Genomic DNA, 21,945 nt, shown 5'->3' on the forward strand with positions numbered 1-21,945 from the left:
TCATCATTACAACATTATTGTTACTGTGCAGAATGCTCTCTTAGATCTTCTCATTTCATGTTCCTTTAATTCATAGATCTTGCCATGTTTTTTGTTCATTTGTTTTCTGGGACCACCCCGCCTTACCACAGTACAAATGAACCCCATTACAGTGATATTCTGTCTTGTTCAGCCATTTCCCCAATTGACGAAGATTCCCTCAATTCTCAATGCTTTGTCACCACAAAAAGAGAGGTTATAAATATTTTTATACCTATCATTCATTTCATTTTTTTTCTTTGACCTTTTATGGCATATAGACCCAGAAGTGGCACCATTGGGTCAAAGGATAAAGTACAATAATATTCTTTTCTTCCCCATTAGAATGCCATTTACATTAAAAAAAAATTGCCTCATTGTTTTGTGTGTTTTGTTTTCCCAATTCCCAGCATAATGCCTGGCACATAACAGGTGCTTAATAAATCCATGTTGATCTCTTTTGAGTGTGAGTTATACAAACTAATTGTGACACTGTTAACTGAAATTGCAACTTTTGATACTATGTTATATATATTTTAGTAGGGATGAAATTTCTTAACTATCTCTCAAACGCATATTAATAAACTAATGATACATGATGAATATATGTTTAAATTATATAAACTGATTTTCTTACATTGCTACTCATGGTTCTGACCCTAAATTAGTCATGGGGAGCAGAGAAGCTATCAAAATAATAATAACAAAAATAAATTGATGGACTAATACTAATTTTTCCTAAATAAAAATTGGTACATAGAATAATGCCAAAAGAAAGGCAGGGGAAGCACAAATCAAATTAGATGCTCTGTTATCAATGATCATTAATTAACAGCTGATGTGTTTTTTTCCAAAATTTGTTTTCATATATTTACATCTTTTTCTTGAACATTGCAAAACTACAAATTAAAGGGTACATTTTGTGAAAAGTCTTTGTTATATGAAATAAATGCCTGTCTTCTGTACTGGACAATAAACATTTGCTTTTGCTTGCAGCCAAAAGAAAAAGGCTCCACAAGAGTTCACTCTCTGAACAATGTCAACAAGGCACTGCAGATCTTGCAGAAAAATAATGTAAGTAATCACTTTGACAGGGTTGGAATGGGAGGAGTATGGCATATTGAATATCCAAGAGCTAGATCAGGCCTTCAAAATAGGAGAGAAGATCCAGAGGCATGTTACAAATCAGAGAAGCATTATGTATACATTATGGACTACTTCAGGTCCATCTGTGGATAGCTAATGTTATTCAGAAAATTATTATTCTAAGGGATGATGTTTTCTTAGCATTCTTAGCATTCTTAGCAAATAGCAAAGCATTCTTAGACTCTTATGGAAAGACACCTAATAAACAAAGGCATGATATTTCTGGGGCATTTGTTATATGTACTTACATTTGGGGATATATGTTTAATCTGCAACACTTTCAAATGCCTGGGATGATGTTATGTAATAGCAGATATGTTAAATAAATGTTTGCTGAATAAAATTGAACCTATTCATTATAAAGTTTTGTGGGCAGATAAGTATGAGATATTTTAATTTAAGATGTTGATAAGAATAGTCAAACTGTCAAATGATTTTTGATATTTAGTTTTTTTGGAGAAAAAAGTTATATCACTTTAAATATCTTGTTGACTCAGAAGGAAAAAGAACCAATAGAAAGGTGGCAGTAAAATCAGGAAGCCTTAGTTTTAAGTCCTACTTTTGACCTATAATAACTGATTCTGGACAAATCACTTAATCTCCTAGTACTCCAGGCAATTCTCTAAAACTATATGTTTAAATTCCTCATGGTGCTAAAATAATAGATCTAGGCAAACGCATTAATCAGAATAATGAGAAAAGGAATTCATGTAAATTTTAAAAAGTTTTTTGTTTTAAATTTTATTTCATTTCACAAAGATGAAAATGGGATTGTAGAGCTTAAAAGAATGAGAAGAATTTATGTGTCTAAGCCAGATTTAAACGCAAACTCTATTCCATTATTATCGATTTCAAATTTTTTTTAAGTTTTTTTTTTCATTTCCATAGCACTGGAATAAATATTTCTTTCATGTTATTTACTCACCAGATTTATTACTGATCAATATAATTTTACCAGACACTTTAGTGAATACTTAATTATATCACATCTCTTTCTGAAGAATAATTTTATTTTTTTCCTAAAATAGCAATAACCTAGGTTAGATGGAAAATAATCTATCTGCTTTCTGACTTAATATTGTTTATACTTTTGGACTAAAGAAGTGGGTCACTTGATGCATTGTAGTTCAGTCTATGTATTGATTTGTAATTTAAGATGTCATTGAGATTCAGATTTGCCTATATGAAAAACATATTTGAAAGAACAATTTTTTTTTACCATTTCCCATGATATGCATGAGGTATCACTGATGACTTATTTCATTGAAATACCCTTGAAATAAATATCAGTGTGACATAAGGAATAAAGTTCTACTCAGGAACACCTGGCTTCCAATCTGGCATCAGATACTATATTACCTGTGTCATCATAGTCAAATTATTTACCTTCTGAGAGTCTCAGACTATTCTCTAAGAGTGCAAGTTATAGATTAATGGTAAAAACAATCAGTTTCCAATTAAGTTTGTAAATCTTTTTAAAGATACAAGGTACTTTTGAGTTTCTATAAAACATGTATTTACTCATAAATATTCAGAGCCATATTCCACATGAAAGTAACATGTGAAGTAAATGAGAACATACATTTGAACAACCATTATATATGGTTTAATTTCCTTCTTTTGATACCACTGAATTTTCTACAAGATGATAATCAACTTCTTTATTGTTTACAAAATGGAATCTTTTAGGTAATAAGTCTACCCTTTTATGTTTTTCATTGTGATATGGATTTATTTCTAAAGGTTTTTTATGAAGTTCACTATATGTGGAACCACTGAGTAAATTTAATTTGTACTTTAAATTTATTCCTGATTAAACATGGTAAAAGCAAATATTTATACAGCTGAATTCTATTTCTTATTTTATGATTTTCCAATAGAAAGAAAATGTGAGTAATAGATAACAAATATAAAATTTGTAACATTTATTTCCTAATCATTCTATAAAAGATGATTAGATTACATGTTTGGGACTAGAATGGAAAGATTATGTATTTTTTTTGAACTGGAATAGACTTTAAAGACTCTCTAGTCTAAACTCTATATTTTACAGATTAAAAATTCACACAATGATTATAGAATTCTAAATAGAGAGAAAAGATTTTTAAATTATTTTCACAATAATTTAAAAACACATAGTTCAAAATAAATAATTAGCATGATATAGAAGATCAGGTTTGTAGCCAGGAAGAAGAGTTCAAGACCTGCTTCTGACTTGAGACTCATTATTCCTCAGTGTCCCAGGAATATCTCTAATACTTTGAGTTATTGACAAGTCATTGATCTGAATTGACTGAGGGATACTTCTCAGTAGAAGGAAATGAAGTAAAATGAATGAAATCATAAGTCCAGATCAGCTATTCTTTTTTTTTTACTGATAATAAATCATAAAGAAATTTATTTTAAAGCAATTCTTTTGTATGCATATAATTTTACCATTTATTAAAGACAAAAACCAATTTGCATACTAATGATATGGATGTGCTTGTTTATTTTTATTTTTATTTTTTCTCCATCTTTATATATATATATATATAGCTTTTTATTTACAAGTTATATGCATGGGTAATTTTACAACATTGACAATTGCCAAAACTTTGGTTCCAATTTTTCCCCTCCTTCCTCCCATTCCCTTCCCCAGATGGCAGGTTGACCAATACATGTTAAATATGTTAAAGTATAAATTAAAAACAATATAAGTATACATGTCCAAACAGTTATTTTGCTGTACAAAAAGAATCATACTTTGAAATGGTATACTATTAGCCTGTGAAGGAAATCAAAAATGCAGGCAGACAAAAATATAGGGATTGAGAATTCTATGTAATGGCTCATAGTCATCTCCCAGAATTCTTTTGCTGGGTGTAGCTGGTTCAATTCATTACTGCTCTATTGGAAATGATTTGGTTCATCTCATTGCTGGAGATGGCCATGTCCATCAGAATTGCAGATCAGCTATTCTTTTTAAATTATTTTAACTTTCTCCATATCTGTGAATTACTAATTATGGAATTAAATACTATGCACATAACTCTCCTTTAATTTTTGTTCTCATTAATGCCATGGAACTTGATGAGCATGATAGCTTTTTAAAAAAATGTCTATTTTTATTTTTACTATTTTAGGAAGGTAGCTCAGTGGATAAAATGCTGGGCCTGGTGTCTGAATTAAAATCTGACTTCAGATTCTTCACTAGCTGTGTGATCCGGGCAAGTCAATGTTTGCCTTAATCTACTGAATAAGAAAATGGCAAATCATTCCAATAGCCTTGCCAAGAAAACTCCATACACAAGCACTGGCATGTTATGGTCCCCAGGGTAATCATTAAGAGTCATTTCCAACTGTACAACTGAAAAACAATCTCTCTCTCTCTCTCTCTCTCTGTATATATATATATATATATATATATATATATATATATATATATATATATATATATATATATATATATATATATATGCCTCTCTATCTTTATATCTCTCTGTCTGTCTGTCTGGGGCATTGAAGTGAGACAGGGTGCTGAGCAGAGATTCATAAAGATTCATTTTCCTGAGTTTAAATTTGGTCTCAGACCTTAAGTAGATGTGTGTCCCTGGACAAGTCAATTAACCCAGATTACCGCCATTTCCTCTTCTATAAAAGGAGCTGGACAAGGAAATGGCAAACCATTCTAGTGTCTTTGCCAAGAAAACCTTGGACATGATAAAACCAACTACACAAAAACAATGTGCTAGGAATAATATTAAGGTTTGAGTTTATAAATATGGAGAAGAAAGACAACCCCTGACCTCCAGGACCAAACAACTTAATGCAGAAAGACAATTCACAAAAAGGTATTGAAAAGGGTGGTGGCTGGGGAATAGTAAGCAATCTAAGCAATCCAGAACTGTGGCATGATTGAGAAGTAAAAAGGGGTAGACCCAAGTAGATCATGAAGAGATTGATGGCCTAGATGCCTTTCTTAAATGACAGTTTTAGAAGGACTTTTTTGTTCTGTCCTATAATAAGAGAGATCCCAGGAGCAGAGAATAGTAATGAGCTGTGATTCCCAATGGTGATGATACTTTGAAAGATAATGAAGTCATTGGTGATGAGGTTCTTGGGAGTATGATGAATAATTTAAGTTGATTCGTGACAAGAATTTCTATTGATGAGTGACTTTACTAGTATCATATGACTAATAAAGAATCTGATATAGGATTCAAACTCTAGTCTTCCTAAAATTCATATATCTGTAACCCTATTTATGCTTTATTTGACCTTTCAACAACTTACAGAAGCAGGGTAAGTTGTAGTATACCCACTTTATAGATGAGGTAATTGCAACCTAATGATTTCATGCTCCTGTTATTGAGTATTTCATTATTTTTTTTAAGGCAGTCTTTGGCAGAGGTTTACAAAGATGTTTTTTGAGTTATTAAGGTTTTAAAATTTGTCAGCCCCTGCCAGATATGGTTAATTGTGTCATAATATGCTTTGAACCTCTAGATTCTAGACGGAACAAAAATGGAAGCTAGTTATTTGTTTCAGCTAAAGCAAAAAAAAAAAAAAGTTTCTTTCAGAAGCAGGCTTTACCTAAAGTTAAAGACCCTTCTTTGCCTGGTTAGTTTCTTCTTTCCTGTGTATTTGTTTAGTTTGACCTTTAACTCTGTCTTTGACCAAAAACTTTTGCATTCTCCCAGGTTTTAGATTATCTGTTCAATTTGACCCTGTGTTTGATTTTCCCTGTCTCTCTCAGTTAGTTTCCAGTTCTGTGTTCTTTATCAAATGGTATTCAGAGTTCAATCTGACAGAACTGAGAAAATGCCACTGATTTATACTCAAAACACAAAAGATGCCACTTACTGACATATTTGGAGTTATTATAACCAGCTGTACCTTTTGTTCAGCCAAATACTAAAAATAAGTATTCCCTCCACCAAAAAAAAAAACAAAACCCTCACCAAAAAAAAATATATATATATATAATACTATGAACATCTCAAGAACAGTATTCTAATAGCACATATTTTACCCATCAAACTTATATTTATATCATAGATTTGTAATTGGAAAGTGCCTGAGAGGCCATATTATTTTGTCTTTTCATGTGACAGATGAGTCTATTGAGGCCCAGAAGGTTCAAGGAGTAAATGACAGAGATGGTATTTTTACTCAGTTCATCTGCTTTTCAATTCAAATAAAAATTACTCATTGTACAACTTCTATGTCTTTAAATAAAAAGAGAAGACTCTAGGCAAAACTGGGAATGATTAGAATTACCTTTAGCATTCTCAACTTCTCAATTCTTCACCAATTTCTCCCCTTTGACTAAATAGGTGACCTTGATTAACACATTTTTCCTTTGGGGGCCTCATCTTTCATCAGTCCAATTGGGGACTAGATCATTTCAAAATCTAAATCTATGATTTCCATTATGTATAATCCTTTGTGGCAATCTTGTCAGGTACCCATTATCCTCCTGTTCCCTAACCTCTTCCTTCAACTTTGACTACAGGTGCAATCATTTACACTTGTTGATTGACTCATTCCCATTTTATTGTGATGGACTGTTTAGATAGCCATCAAATAGGAACTTACATTAAAAGTCTTTCATCCAAAATTATAAAATTAAACACTTTTTCCAGTATTAAAGGAATTCTAAGGCAAGTCAATAAAGATGTCTCTGAAATATCATTATTCCTACTTATGTAGATATTCTACCTTTCCTAATTCCTCCTTTAGACTGAGTTACCATTGGATTCCCTCTCTTCTGAGTATGACAGTTCTCCTATTTTCCCTTTGCCTTGCCTGATATTTTTCAGGAACATATATTCAGTTTATTATTACATTTGACATAATTTTAATTAATATTCTGCTAATATTTAGTTCATTAGTGTAAACTTCCTTTCTGTGGGGGGCAGCTTGAAATATGTCTTACTCGATCAAGGACAATTCTTGTGCCCGATAATGCCATAGGAGACCATCTCTAAAAATGACTGAGTAAAGTTCAGGGCTACACTTGAAGAAGACTTTTGTGGTAACGAGGCATAGATGGCATGACCTTAAGAGTCTGCAATGCAAAAAAAAAAAAAAAAAAAGCAAATATACAAATCATAATCATTACTATAATCTAAGAGATGCTTCAATCTGAATTGATAGAAAGTGAATATATGTGAAGTGATATGGACCTCTATTCTGAATATTCAAATTTCAGGTATTACTTAATTATATAATCAAAAATGTTTCCTATTTTAGATTGAATGAGTGGTGGTCAAATGTCAGAAATCACTGATATGATGAGGTAATCTCTACTATCCTTGACTTTTGGCTCTTTGATAATCAGAAGCTTGAAGTCTCAGAAAAGTTCTGTGAGTTTTGTAATTTTAACTTTCAGGTACTTGATCCTGTAGGGAAATCATCTTTAAAAATTCTCAGACTTGATTACCTCAAAGTGACATTTAATTATTTTTTGTAATAGTCTGTCCAAAAATAAAATTGTCACTTCTAAATTATTTTGTTTCATAATTTTAAAATAGGTTCTCTGTGAATTTGATTTTACTATGTGCATATTTTCAAAGGATAAATGTTCCCTTAGTGCAAAGGGTAGGCACAGTGTTCTCTGTCTTAACTAGCTGTGATTTGAGTTCCCTTTCATTATCTTTGGAATGCTATAATAATATTTATTTTACCTACCTTACAGGTTTCTTAGAATCAACTAAAATAATGTAAAGTTTATTTTCAAAGTACAAAGAACCAATATCTCTCTTGAAAAACATTTTCACAAAATTAGATTTTGTCATAATTTAATTCCTCTATCAGGGTACACTATTTAACTATTTAATGAATAGTTAAGGCTCAAAGCCTTATAGGATCATAGGTTTGAAATTGAAATCCTTTAGTTCAACCCCATTCATTTTATAAATGAGGAAACTGAGCAATAGAGAGGTTAAAGGACTTACCCAACATCACTCAGATTAGTGGCAGAGCTGAAACTGACACTGCATTCTTTTCACTGATTTGGGATATTTCCTGACTTTGTTGAATTATTCTATCTTCTATAAATGAAAAATCAAAAAGTAAAGAAAAATATAAAAATTAATGATTTTTAACTTATAGTTGTACAGCATTTTTCTCCTTTTCTCATTGCAAAAATCTACATGAAGTTGTTTTTTTAAAGAGTGTATCAGAATTCTTTCCAGTATTGCCTGAATTGTGTGCCATGTCTTGCATTACACAAATTTTATTTGCTTGCTTGTTTGAAGTAATTCTGTTGGTTTTTACATACATATGCATATATAAAACATACGTGCCATATATGAACAACTTTATAGTTAATAAATGAGTTTGTACTCAATAAATATAGTTAATAGAAGAAATTAGCCTGTGTTGCAGATAGAGTCCTGGACTAATCATCAGGAAAACCTTAGTTGCGAACTCAGACATTTGCTAAGTGTGTAACCCTGGGGAACTCATTTAAATGCTATTTACCTCCATTTCCTCATCTGTAAAATGGGGGTAACAATACCATTTACCTCCAAGCGTTGTTGTGAAAATAAAATGTTTTTTAAAATGCTAAGTACAATGTTTAGCACATAGGGAGTAATGAATTCTTATTAAATATGTCTAAATATTCATTAAATATATGTATATATACACACACATATATATATAGTGTATGTGTATATGTGTGTGTGTGTGTGTGTGTGTGTCATAGGGTGTTAGAATTCAAAAACCATGTATTTCAATTTTATTTTATAGATAAGAAAATTGTAGCCACATAACATAGTGATTTGTTCAGTGTAATATATCTGGTTATTAGAAGAAATGAAAGTGAAACTAGGTGACTCTACTGTAAATATTCTTTCCATATCACCATTATGTCTCTTTATAATTATTTTATTTTCTCCTAGGATAAGTGTCCCTGTCTATGCAAATAGCTCATCTCAAATAGCTATAAATCAACTTCTTAAATTTGAGGACACTGATCATAGAATCTAAACATATATTTTCAATAGCAAAATGGGATTTTCTTTTTACAAAGGATATTCTAAAATTTCAATTTCTTTACTCATGAAGTATTAAAAATAAACCTTAAAAAGTTACAGCAGTAGCTATCAAAGAATCTATAATGTAAATCTAGAGCAAAAAAAAAATTGGTTCATGTAGACATACTCTGTGGGTTGTCAGTATAGTTCTGTAGATCATGAAATAATAATAGTTTGAGCATATTCAGTTCTGAATGAAAAATAGACATGATTCATTCCCTAAAGGCTTAAAATTTTAAATAGTGTAAATGTAACCAACTCAATTCTCAGTGTAAAAATACATCTGCAATACAGCAGAGATCCTTTGCCATTCCTGCATTTTTGATATGCTGCACTCAATATATTTTAAAAATTTATACATGTTCTTGAGAAGTTCCTTTCATATGTAATACATAGCCTCTTCAACCAGACCACATTATGACAGATGCCTTATGAAAGATTTTTTTGTTCTTATTTTAAAAATTTAAAAACAGAATCTCATGGACTTTTTGGTTTGGAAAGGACACTAGACATTATTTAATTAAAAACACTTATTTTATGGATGAAGCCTGGGAAAAAGCAAAAAGATTTTCTCAAGATTCCACCATTAATTAGTGGCAAAGCTAGGGCTTAATAGAATGTAAGAGTGAAATGAATAATAATGTGTATTTTTTGTGTAATTTATATATATATATATATATATATATACTTTTACTTTAGAGTCACCTAGTTTCACTTTCATTTCTTCTAATAACCAGATATACTCTGTGTGTGTGTGTGTGTGTGTGTGTGTGTGTGTGTACACACCCTATGTTTAAAAAAAAATTCACATGCCCCCAAAAAATTCTTAGAAGAACTAAAAAAAAAAAAAGACTTTATAAATTAGAGAGATTGAGAAAAAAATTTTTAAAAGAACAAAGAAGAATGAGATTACAAAAAGAAAATCAACCAAGTAAAAAAAGAGATCCAGAATCTTAGGGGAAAAGATTACCTTTTAAAAACTAGAAAAGGGTAGTGGGAAGCCAGCAAACTTATGAGAGAATAAGAAATAATAAAACAAAATAGAAAGGAAGAAAAAAATAGAAGCGATTGTGAGAATTCATAAGAAAAACAATTGATCTACTTAACAGTTCAAGAAAAATAAAATATAATAATAATGGGACTACCTGAAAGCTGTGTCCAAAAAAGAACCTTAATACAATAATACAAGACATAAGTAAAGAACATTAGTTTGAAGTGTTAGAACAGGAGAGGAAAATAAATTAAAACAAAATCCTCAGATCATAATTTCAAAGAGATACTGTAAGGAAAACTTTGAAAAACCTCGTAACTAAATTTTAAAAACCCCTGGCTAAAATGGGGAAAAACATTATGAGAAACAAGAAAAAAGCAAATAAAATATGGTGGAACCATAATTAGAATTACATGTGACTTAGCAGTGGCTATATTAAAATCACAAGTCTTACTTCTGGGGGTGGAACCAAGATGACAGAGTAAAGTCAGGAAGCTGCTCCAGCTCTCCAGTATCCTTTCAAAACCATATAAAAACAACCTTCTCAAAAGACTCTGATAGAATGAAACCCCTCTCCAACCTCAGATAGACTGAAAAGATTTTAAGAAAGGTCAATCTCATGGGATGAAAAGGGTGTTCAGCAAAGCCCAGATAGATTCTGGGAAAGCCAATGAGAAGATCCTACTCACAGCAAATCAGTAACTAAGACCCTCTGTCCTGGCTTAGTGAGAAGCACAGCAGGGGACAGCCTCCAGTCCCAGCTCAGAAGGCAAATGCTGAGAACCACGCAAAGTTGCTCTCTGCAAACACAAGGGGACCCTGTGCTCAAAGCCAAAGCTCAGAGCTGAACAGGAAGCCCCAGGAGCAGAGAAGAACTTTAAAAGTTAAAAAAAGAAAAAAAAGGAAATACCAAAAGAAAAGGAAAGAAAATGAGCAAGAAACAGAATAAAACCTTGACCTTAGAAAGCTACTATGATGACAGGATAGACCAAAGCACAAACTCAGAGGAGGACAGAAAGTCCTTAGAGAAAATCTCAGAGTGATATGAGCTGTTCTCAAGCCCAAAGAGGCTTTTTGGAAATGCTTATAAAATAATTTAAAAGGCAAAAAAGAAAGGTAGAAGACAAAATGAGAAAGGAAATGAGAGGTATGCATGAGAGAGGCAACAGCTTGGAAAATAAAAGAAAACAATTTTCTGAAAAAAACAACTCCTTAATCAGTAGAATTAACCAAATGGAAAAAGAGATTCAAAAGATAACAAAGAAAATCACACATTAAAAACTGAATGGAAGCTAATGATTTTGTGAGACAGCAATAGTCAAACAAACTAAAAAGGATGAAAAAAATGGAAGAAAATGTGAAATACCTAAATTGGCAGAACAGCCAACCTGGAAAATTGATGCAGAACAGACAGTTTAAAAAATTATGGGTTTACCTGAAGGCCATGGTCAGAAAAAGAGCCTGGATAGCATTCTACAACAGCATTAAGGAAAATTGCCCCAATATGCTAGAAAAAGAGACGGAAATACTGATTGAAAGAATCTTTTAATCACCTTTGGAAACAGATCCCACAAGGAAAACCTCAAGGAATACTATTCCAAAACTCCAAAACAACAAGCTCAAGGAAAAAATACTGCAAAGTGCCAAACAAGAACAATTCAAAAATAAAGGAGCGGCAGTCAGGATTACCCAGGATCTGGCAGTTTCTATAATAAAGGATTGGAGGGTCTAGAATACCCTATTGTGGAACACTAAGGACCTGGGATTACAACTGAGAATTACCTGCTCAGTGCAATTTAGCCTTATTTTTCAGGGGAGGCAATGAAGCTTCAATCATTTTAGAAATCTATGGGAAAAAAAAATAGAACTAAACAGAAATTTTAGTCTACAACCACAGGATGCAAAAGAAGCATAGAAGGATAAAAAGGGGGAAAATATATATTGTTTAAAGGTTAAACTGTTTACATCTCTAGATGGGAAAACATCTGTAACTTTTGAAAATAAAATCTGTCAGTGGGTCAGACAGAGGGGAGCATCATATGGACTGAAGGTGTGGTTCAGAATAGACTCTGATGTGATGACATAAAAAAAAAGATATTAAGGGGTACAAAAAGGTCTGTACTGGCAAAAGAGGAAAAGTTAAATTTAATGGGAAAATTAGTTCCCATGAAGAGGTGCAAAAGACCTTTTACAATGGAGGGAAAGTGTAAAGTTCCCGACTAGCTCCCAGGAGGCCTCAGAATCAGCCAGAGTCAGGATAAGCAAAAGTCCTTGATCTTTAGGGCGAGAAGTAAAGGGGATGGACAAAACTTCCACAAGCTCTCCACCAACCTTTCTTCTCCTAGTCCTCCTTCAAAATGAGTCTGGCTTGTTTCACTCTACCTTCTAATCCTTCTTATGATTATCTGTATACACCAAAAGATTGACCCAGAATGAAATAATGAGAAGGGCCATTTTTCCAAGCATATGCTAATAGAGTTGTTGTCCAATGGGTAATTAGCTTTAAGTGCTTGGTTGTCTGATTCAAGCACATCTTTTAAGAGATTCAGCCCTTTACAGAAAAGAGGGGAGATGAGCATGGTCTAAAGTTTGAAATCATCAGTTTTGGTTCTAAGAGGGAATAAACCATAAAGTTGAATATAAAAATGTATCTAATCCTATAAAGAAGTAGGAGGAAAAAGAGAAAAAAAGGTAGGGACAAGATAGAAGGGAGGGCAGAAATACTAGTGGAAAAGGTAAGAGAAGGGACTAAGAATTGACACAAAATAAGGTAGTGTGTGGAATGGCTTTTAAAAAAAATTACTAAGATAATGGGGGGAGGGATGAAGGAGATAAGCTAGTGGGAGGGATGGATGAAAACACTAGTAAGAAGAAAGAGGGGTAATAGGACATAAGGAAGTAGCTGGTGTGGGTAAAACAACAGAATACTTTAGACAAGGTGGAAAGAGAAGACAAATGTATACAAGGGAGAAAATAGGATGGAGGGAAATACAGAAATAGTCATTACAATAATGAATGAGAATGGGATGAATTCTCCCATAAAACATAACCAAATAACAGAGTGGATTAAAAAACAGACTCCTACAATATGTAGTTCACAAAAACCATTTTTGATACAGAAAGAAAAATACAGAGTAAAGATAAAAGATTGAAATAAAATTTATTATGCTTCAGCTGAAGTAAAAATAAAAAAGCAAGGGTAGCAATTCTGGTCCCAGGTAAAGCAAAAGTAAAAATATCTTATATAAAGAGATAAGGAAGGGAAATACATCTTGATAAAGCATACCTTTATTAATGAAGTAGTAACTGTAATAAATGAATATGCACCAAGTGGTAGAGAAGGCAAAATCCTAGAGATGATTTTAGGTCAGTTACAGAAAGAAATAGACAACAAAACAGTTCTAGTGGGGAACTTCAACCTTCCCTTCTTAGAATCAGACAAATCTAAACATAAAATAAAAAAGAAAAACACTAGAGAGACTAATAGGATGCTATAAAGCCTAGATATGATAGACCTCTGGAGAAAAATTGAATAAAGACAGAAAGTAATACTCCTTTTACTCAACAGTACATGGCACCTACACAAAAATTGACCATATATTATGGAATAATAAAAACCTCCCAATCAAATGCAGAAAGGCATATATAATAAATGCTTCCTTTTTAGACCACAAATGCTATAAAAATTATATTCGATAAAGGGCCGGGGTATCTAATCTAATTCTAAATCTATATCTAATTCTAAATAATGAGTGGGTCAAATAACAAATAAAAAAAAAAAACCATAATTTTATTTAAGAGAATGATAATAGTCAGACAACATATAAAAACCAATGGAATGCAACCAAAACAGTTCTTTTTATTTTTTTTATTGTAGTAAATTTATTTATTTTTAATATACATTAATTTATAAATCGCATTGGCAGGGAAAAATCAGGGCAAAAGAGAAAAAAAACTATGAGGGAAATTAAAACAACAACAACAACAACAACAACAACAGAAAAAAGAAGTGAACCTAGCATGTGTTGATTTCCATTCAATCTCCATATTTCTTTTTCCAAAATGAAAATGCTATTTTCTGTCCAATGTGTACTAGGATTGCTTTGGCTCACTGAACTTCTGAGAAGAATCAAGCCTTTCATAACTGATTATCACACATTTTTGCTGTAATTGTGTACAATGTATTCCTGGCTCTGCTTGTTTCATTCAGCTTCACTTCATGTAAATCTTTCCAGGCCTTTCTAAAATCAGCTTATACATCATTTTTTATATAACAGTAATATTCCATTACCTTCATGTACCACAACTTGTTCAGCCATTCTCCAGTAGATGGGCATCCATCCCTTTCCCCTAATATTTACTAACATAAAGAACTGCTACAAACATTTTTGCTCATGTGAGTCATTTTCCTTTTTTTATGATTCCCTGGGGAAACAGACCCAGTAATGGCACTGTTGCATCAAAAGGTACGCACAGTATGGTAGCCCTTTGGGCATAGTTCCAGATTGTTCTCCAGAATGGTTGGAGAACTCCACCATTTTCACAACTCCACCAACAATGCATTAGTATCCCAGTTTTCCCACATCCTTTCCAACATCTATCATTATCTTTTTCTATCATGTTAGCCAATCTGAGAGGTGTGAGATGGTACCTCATAGTTGTCAATACAGTTCTTAGGGGAAATTTTATATCTCTAAATACCTACAGGAATAAAATAGAGTAAGAGGAAATCAATGAATTAGGCATGCAATTTTAAAAGCTAGAAAAAGAATAGATTAAAAACTCCAATTAAATAGCAAATCAGAAATTCTGAACCTCGGAGAGATCAATAAAATAGAAACTAAAGAAAACTATTGAACTAATAAGTAAAAGTAAGAGTTGGTTTTAAGGGGGAAAAAACAACAAAATAGATAAAACTTTGGTTAATTTGATCAGAAGAAGGAAAAAAAATACCCAGCATCACAAATGAAAAGAGTGAATTTATGAATAATGAAAAACAAAATAAAGCAATAATTAGGAGCTATTTTACCCAACTTTATGTCAGCAAATCTGACAATTTAAATGAAATGGATGCATATTTACAAAAATATAAATTGCCCAGGTTACCATAAGAGTAAATAAATTACTTAAATAGTCTCATTTTAGATAAAGAAATTAATCAAGTCATTAATGAACTTCCTGAGAAAAATAATCTCCAGGGCCAGATGGATTCATAAGTGAATTCTACCAAATATTTTAAAAAATTAATTCCAATATTATATACAACACATGGAAAAATAGGTAAAGAAGGAGTGCTGCTAAATTCCTTCTGTGATAAAAATATGGCACTGATACTTAAATAAAGAAAGGCCAAAACAAAGAAAGAAAATTACAGAGCAATCTCCCTAATAAATATTGATACAAAAATTTTAAATAAAACATTAACAAAGAAATTATAGCAATTTATCAGCAGGATAATACACTATAACAAGTGGGATTTATACCATGAATGTAAAACTGATTCAGTATCAGAAAAACTATTACTATAATTGACCATATGAATAACAAAATCAAAAGAAGTCATATGATAATCTCAAGTGATGCATTAAAAGTTTTTACAAAAAATACAGCACCCATTCATATTAAAGACACTAGAGAGCATAAGGATAAAGGAAGCTTTCCTTAAAATAATAAGCAGTACCTATCTAAAACCATTAGCAAGTATTATTTGTAGTGGAAAGAACCTGGATACATTTCTAATAAGCTAAGGGGTGAAACTAGGGATGTCCATTATCACCACTGTTATTCAACATTGTACTAGAAGAGTTGGCTTTAGCAATAAGAAAAGAAAAATAAATAAAAGAAATTAGAACAGGCAATGAGTAAATAAAACTTTCACTCTTTGCAGATGATATGATGATATAGTTAGAAAAACTAAGAAAATCATCCCCAAACCTACTAGAAACAATTAAGATCTTTAGCAAAGTTTCAGGATATAAAATAAACCTATACCAATTATCAGATTTTCTATATATTGTTGACAAAGCCCATCACCAAGAGATAGAGAAAGAAATTTCATTTAAAATTACTAGAGACAAAATATAATATTTGGGAGTCTATCTGCCAAGACAAATGCAAGAAATATATGAATACAATTACAAAACACTTCTCACACTAATAAAATGAGATATAAATAATTGGAAAAATATCATTGCTCATGGGTAGGCTGAGATATTACAATAAAAATTACAATTCTGCCTAAATTGGTCTATTTGTTCAGTGCCGTACTAATCAAACTGCCAAAACATTGATTTATAGAACTAGAAAAAACAATAACAAAATTCATCTGGAAGAACAAAAAGTCAAGAATATGAAGGGAATTAATGGAAAAATAAAAAATAAAAAGAATGGTAGCTTAGCAAACTTAAAACTATATTATAAAGCAGCAGTTATCAAAATCATTTATTACCAGCTAAAAAGTAGAATGATGGATCAGTGAAATAGATTAGCTATACATGACACATTAATTAAGGCCTCTAGCAATCTAGTATTTGATAAATTTCCAAATTCCAGCTTCTAAGAATAAAATTCAGTATTAGACAAAAATTGCTGGGAAAACTGGAAAATAATATGTCAGAAACTTGGCATAGACTAGCATCTCTCACCTCATGCCAAAATAAGGTCAAAATGGATACATGATTTGAGAATAAAGGATGGTACCATAACAAATTAGGAGAACAAGAGATAATTTACCTAAAAGATCTTTGGAGAAGGGAGGAATTTATAACTAGAGAATAATATGAAAGGTAAAGTAGACACCTTTGATTACATTAAATTAAAAAAATTTTGCACAAACAAAACTAACAGAAACAGGAAAAAGAACTATGGAGACTGAATGTAAATCAACATATGCTATATTTATTTCCTTTTCTGTTTTTTATCCCTCAATTGTTTTTCTCTTTTACTGTGATTTTTCTCTCCCAACATGATTCATAAAGCAATATGTTAAAAAAATAAATAAATAAATATTTTTAAAAACAAACGACTAAACACGGGTCTTGAAACTATTGAAGAGAAAAAGAACCTGGCTTGTGTGCTGACAATATCAAAGGCAGCAAAATTTAGCATATTTTGAATGAAAAAAAAAACTTTTAGACTTTCAGAATTTTGCTGCAAAAAGACCCTAACTTAATAAAAATTTGATATACAAGATCCAAGGGAAATATAAAGTAAACATGAAAAAATAAATACTCAATAAGGACAAACTCTTTATTTTTTCATAAATGGAATGTAATCCATATGTCTAAGATTGTCATTAGTAATTGGGTAGTTGCGGGAAAAAAAGATTAGGGTAGAGCTGAGTATGATATGATTCTAAAAAGCAAAACTCTAGGAAAAGATAGAAAGAATAATTGTTATACTAATTATGTGTGGGAGGAAGAACTGAGGCAGAGGAATTTAGTGGGAGATGAGGATTGGTAGTTCTGGAATCTAACTTTCAATAGGAATGGATTAAAGAGGAAACAATACATACATACATATTTATACATACATGTATGTGTGTATGCATATATAAAAGTCTTCTAAATTTAGAAAGAAATAAAAGGATAAAAGGATAGGGAGGAAGGAGAGGATAAGGGAAGGATTTTTAGAGGGAACCTTACTCCTATCACATCTGAGTTAAAGAGATAGTATTATATACATGTAGAAGGGAATAAAAATCTGCTAAATTTATAAAGAAATAAGAGAGTGAGAGAATAAATAAGGTTAGCAGCATATAGAAGGTTTTATAGCTTAATGGAAATGGGGTACAGAAGGAATAAAAGGTTGGAGGAGAGAATGAGGAAGAGATCTTAGAGGGGGTATGTTGAGTAATAGAGAGGCAAAGTAGTAGATTAAAGTAAAAAGAGTCAGGGGGGAAAGGAAATAAGAGATGCTTATAGACATCATAATAAAGATCAGGAGTAGAATTTGTTAGGTAAACAAAGCAGTGTTAGTAATTATTGATTTCAAATTTAAAGCTAAAATAGATTTAACCAAAAGAGAAAAGCAAGGAAAACACTCTATGTGTCAGACATATTAATCATTCTTTTAGGCTCTTTATGATAACTAGATAGCATAAAATTGGAATATTGCTGTGGTGTAAGGAATGATGAGTTGGTAGAATTGGAAATATATGGAAAGTCTTGGATTTAAAACATCTTCTTTATCCAATTTCAGAGAAACAGAGGACTAGGAATTGAGTGCCAGTCCTGGGGTCGGAGGACTTGAATTCAAATGTAGCCTCAGACATTTAACACATATTAGCTGTGTGACTCTGAACAAGTTATTTATCCCTTATTACTCACAAAACAAAACAACAACAAAAACAAAAACAGACAATCAACAAAATAAAGAACAGCAATTTAACATTTTTATGAACTAAAAATATCAATAAAAATTTTCAATTAGTATCAAATAACATTTTATGTAAAAATTTAACACAATTTTTAAGCCCAAAGAATAATTTTTAGAGTGAATAATTTTATAAGTAAGTTGGATCTCTGATCCCAAGATTTGTAGTCATTCTGCCATCTTTCTCTTAACCTCTCAACCAATCTAATCTTTACTCTCCTGCTTCTACTTAATGTGGAACTATAATATATGCACTCTAAAAATATTATTTCTGATTAATAGAGTATCATATTACCATTTTTTAATGATGAATGTAATACATCTGTAATTCTATAAGCAAAAAGCAAAACCAAAAGCAAACAAAAAAACTGTAAATTATGTTGCTTAATCTCTAAACTCAAATTCTACTCCCAAAGCCATAGTAATCTAAACTCAATCTCAACCTTAAATTATCATGCTTTAGTTGTTAATATGAATTGAATAAGGAGCAAACCTTTTTTGCAATAAAAATATTTAGATGTTAGAACATTAAGATTTCCAATATAGAAAGTTTCATCTACAGTGCTAGGAATAGCATTCTCAATCTAGAGAACCTATTATGAGACATCTTTTTCTCACTCTAAAAAGCTATTGAAAAACCAATGAAGAGAAGTTCCCTAAGCATTATAGGAAAAAGGCAGGAGTGTGGAAAAGCTGAGGTTAGCTAGGAAGAATTCCAGTTGACACAATTAATTGTTATTTGCTTTCTGTCTGCTTTTAGCCACACTTTGACATTTACTTCTTTTAGCCTTCATGGTTCCAGATTCTTTTTTGTGTACACTGTAAAGGTTTATGTTTTGAATCTGTTTGTGCTGTTTGGACAGACTATATAAGGCTGGAAAGAGTAAACAGAAATAAAAAAGTTACTGCTGATTGCTGGTAATCTGGGATAGCTTTGACTTCTTGCAACATTTTGCAAAGATGTCTTACCCTAAAAAGAACAAGGGAATGGCCAGGAGTTCGGCTTTTTTCACTGTTTGGTACGTTTATATCTTAACACTGACTAAAGCAGGGAAGGGAGTAATGAGGAAAGGGCAGTAGGTAGCAGAGAATAAGAAAGAGATGAATTCACCTTCAGTTCTAGTGACACAGCAACATTTTGCTTGAGGATAAATGGGATGCTGTCCATTATAATCAGCAGTATCTGAGGTGTGGTGAGGTGTCAGTTTATTAAAAGTTGCAGAATACTTTCATGACCAATAATTCAGGAAACAGAACAATCAGATATTCACCCTCCATTTTTCCCTGAGAAAGTTGTATGTCTTTTCTTGTAATCAGATCAATATTATTATTAGAGTCAATTGAGTAATCATAGTTTCGTATTGTTTTTATCACAATCCATTCATTCTTGCCTTGTCCTATAAAATTTTCCTCTATATTCTCATGTAAGTTTGCCACAGGGTCTTATCTTTTCTAATGAGGAACTTTCTTTGAATTCTCTTCACAATATTTCTTGAACACAATGAGTGCTAACAGTCAACAGAGTTTCCTGGATATTGACTGCAGAATTGAAATCTGGAAGACCTGGATTCAAGCTATACTTCTGACATTAGCATCTGTGGTACCAGAGGCAATGTTTCATCCTCACACTATTCTTGTTAATTAGTAATTTTCAGTCATATCTGGCCCTTCATGATCCATTTTGAGGTTTTCTTGTCAAAGATAACTAAGTTTCCTTCTCTAAGTTTACAGAAAACTGAAGCAAAAACTGTTAAATGAAATATCTAAAGGTTTGATTTGAATTCAGGTCCTGACTGCAGGTCTACCACTTTACATACTGCACCACCTACCTAGTTGTCCTTCAGTGTTCTAGTATTATGTGTAGATATAGATATATATACCATACATAGATACATACTTAGAGATAGAGAAATATAGATTTAGGTATACACACATAGATGTATATGTATACATATAGATCAATATATATACGTGTGTCATGTTTGAATATATATAATATATTGTATATATATATATCCATATATGCATAAATATTTAAATAAAGTTCCCTACAGTAATTAAATTAATGTTGTTAATTGAAGTAAGATGTCAAAATCCCATTAAAAATAATTGGGTCACTGAAATGATAATCCTAAAAATTGAATTGTAATTTGGAAATATAGTTTCTCAGAATAATTTAATTAAATTTGCCATGAGCTCAGAGAGTACAATGTCAAGATTATTTTAATAACAAAATTATCAAAACACTACCATTCAACAGAACAATGAACATTCATTCCCCTAACAGTATACTAATGGTAAAGAAATATAAAAGGAAATTCCTAATCATCCTTCCATATAGTAGGACCACAGATAATATATATTGCAATTTTTTCATATATTTTTTGAGTGGATTTATTATTTGTGCTCATTTTTCCTCTTTTTGTTTTAGTTCTAAAAAAATTACTATTTATTATATAAAATTCATCTCTGATACGGGGAGGGATAAGTACTGTGACAAACTATGATAATATGAAGAATGGAAGATTATTTTTTGAATGGAAAAAAGTATACTAATTTGTTTTAACATTATAGTTCTGAAGGTCATTTTTTTCTTCCTAATTTATTTGTCCCACCTAGAGTTAATGATTTCCAAAATGAAGCTTATGTATATCTATGTCTTCATAAATGAGTAAATGGGTCTCCCATTCTGGCCTATTTGCACATTGTACCATATAGGCATCAAGGATGATACAGCCATTATTTTACCCACATCAGAAAATCCATAAAATATGAAAGGATCATATGAGTCTATGAGCAATTGTAAAAACCAAAAATCCTATGGCCTCTTAGACTACTCTTAGAATGTAAGAAAACTTTGGAGGACTACTGAATAAATCATTTCCATTCATGGTTTGTTGTTGTTGTTATTGTTGTTTTGTTTGTTTGCTTCTTTTTAAGGCAATCAAGGGGCTTATGCAGGGTCACACAGCTAATAAATGACTAAAGCTACATTTGAATTCAGGTTCTCCTTACTGCAAAGCCTATGCAATACCTAGTGTATGGTATGGCCAGTCCTAACTCAAAATGACTACTCAGAGATTATTCAAAGTGAAGAATTGGAAGCTTTATTAGAATTTCTCGAGAAGCATAGAAGCAGACATTCCATTCACTGGAGTTCTCTAGTGAGAGGAGGCCATGACCACAGAAATTAAAGGTGATTATATATAGTCACAACCCACAAGAATCCATGACCCCTTCTCCCCTTATCCAGTTAATTTTCACTGCCTGCTTAGATGGAAATAGCACCAGTTTGTTAAATTCTAGCCAAGCCGCTAATTGGCTTATTGCAGATATGTTTACCTAAGTTTATGGTGGTCAGCCTTACAAAGTTTATAAATGATTGCAGGT

At 31.7% G+C, this 21,945-nt stretch overlaps 1 protein-coding gene across 1 annotated transcript in view; it reads left to right on the forward strand.

Annotated features, from left to right (window-relative positions):
- Positions 1–21,945, forward strand: part of DMD (dystrophin) — a 2,219,276-nt gene that overhangs the window by 367,858 nt on the left and 1,829,473 nt on the right. The window contains exon 4 of the mRNA XM_051991017.1: positions 1,015–1,092. Within this exon, the coding sequence (XP_051846977.1) occupies positions 1,015–1,092 (78 nt within the window). The remainder of the gene's footprint in view (positions 1–1,014; positions 1,093–21,945) is intronic.

The sequence above is a fragment of the Antechinus flavipes genome, chromosome 3, assembly GCF_016432865.1.
Source record: "Antechinus flavipes isolate AdamAnt ecotype Samford, QLD, Australia chromosome 3, AdamAnt_v2, whole genome shotgun sequence".
NCBI lineage: Eukaryota > Metazoa > Chordata > Mammalia > Dasyuromorphia > Dasyuridae > Antechinus > Antechinus flavipes.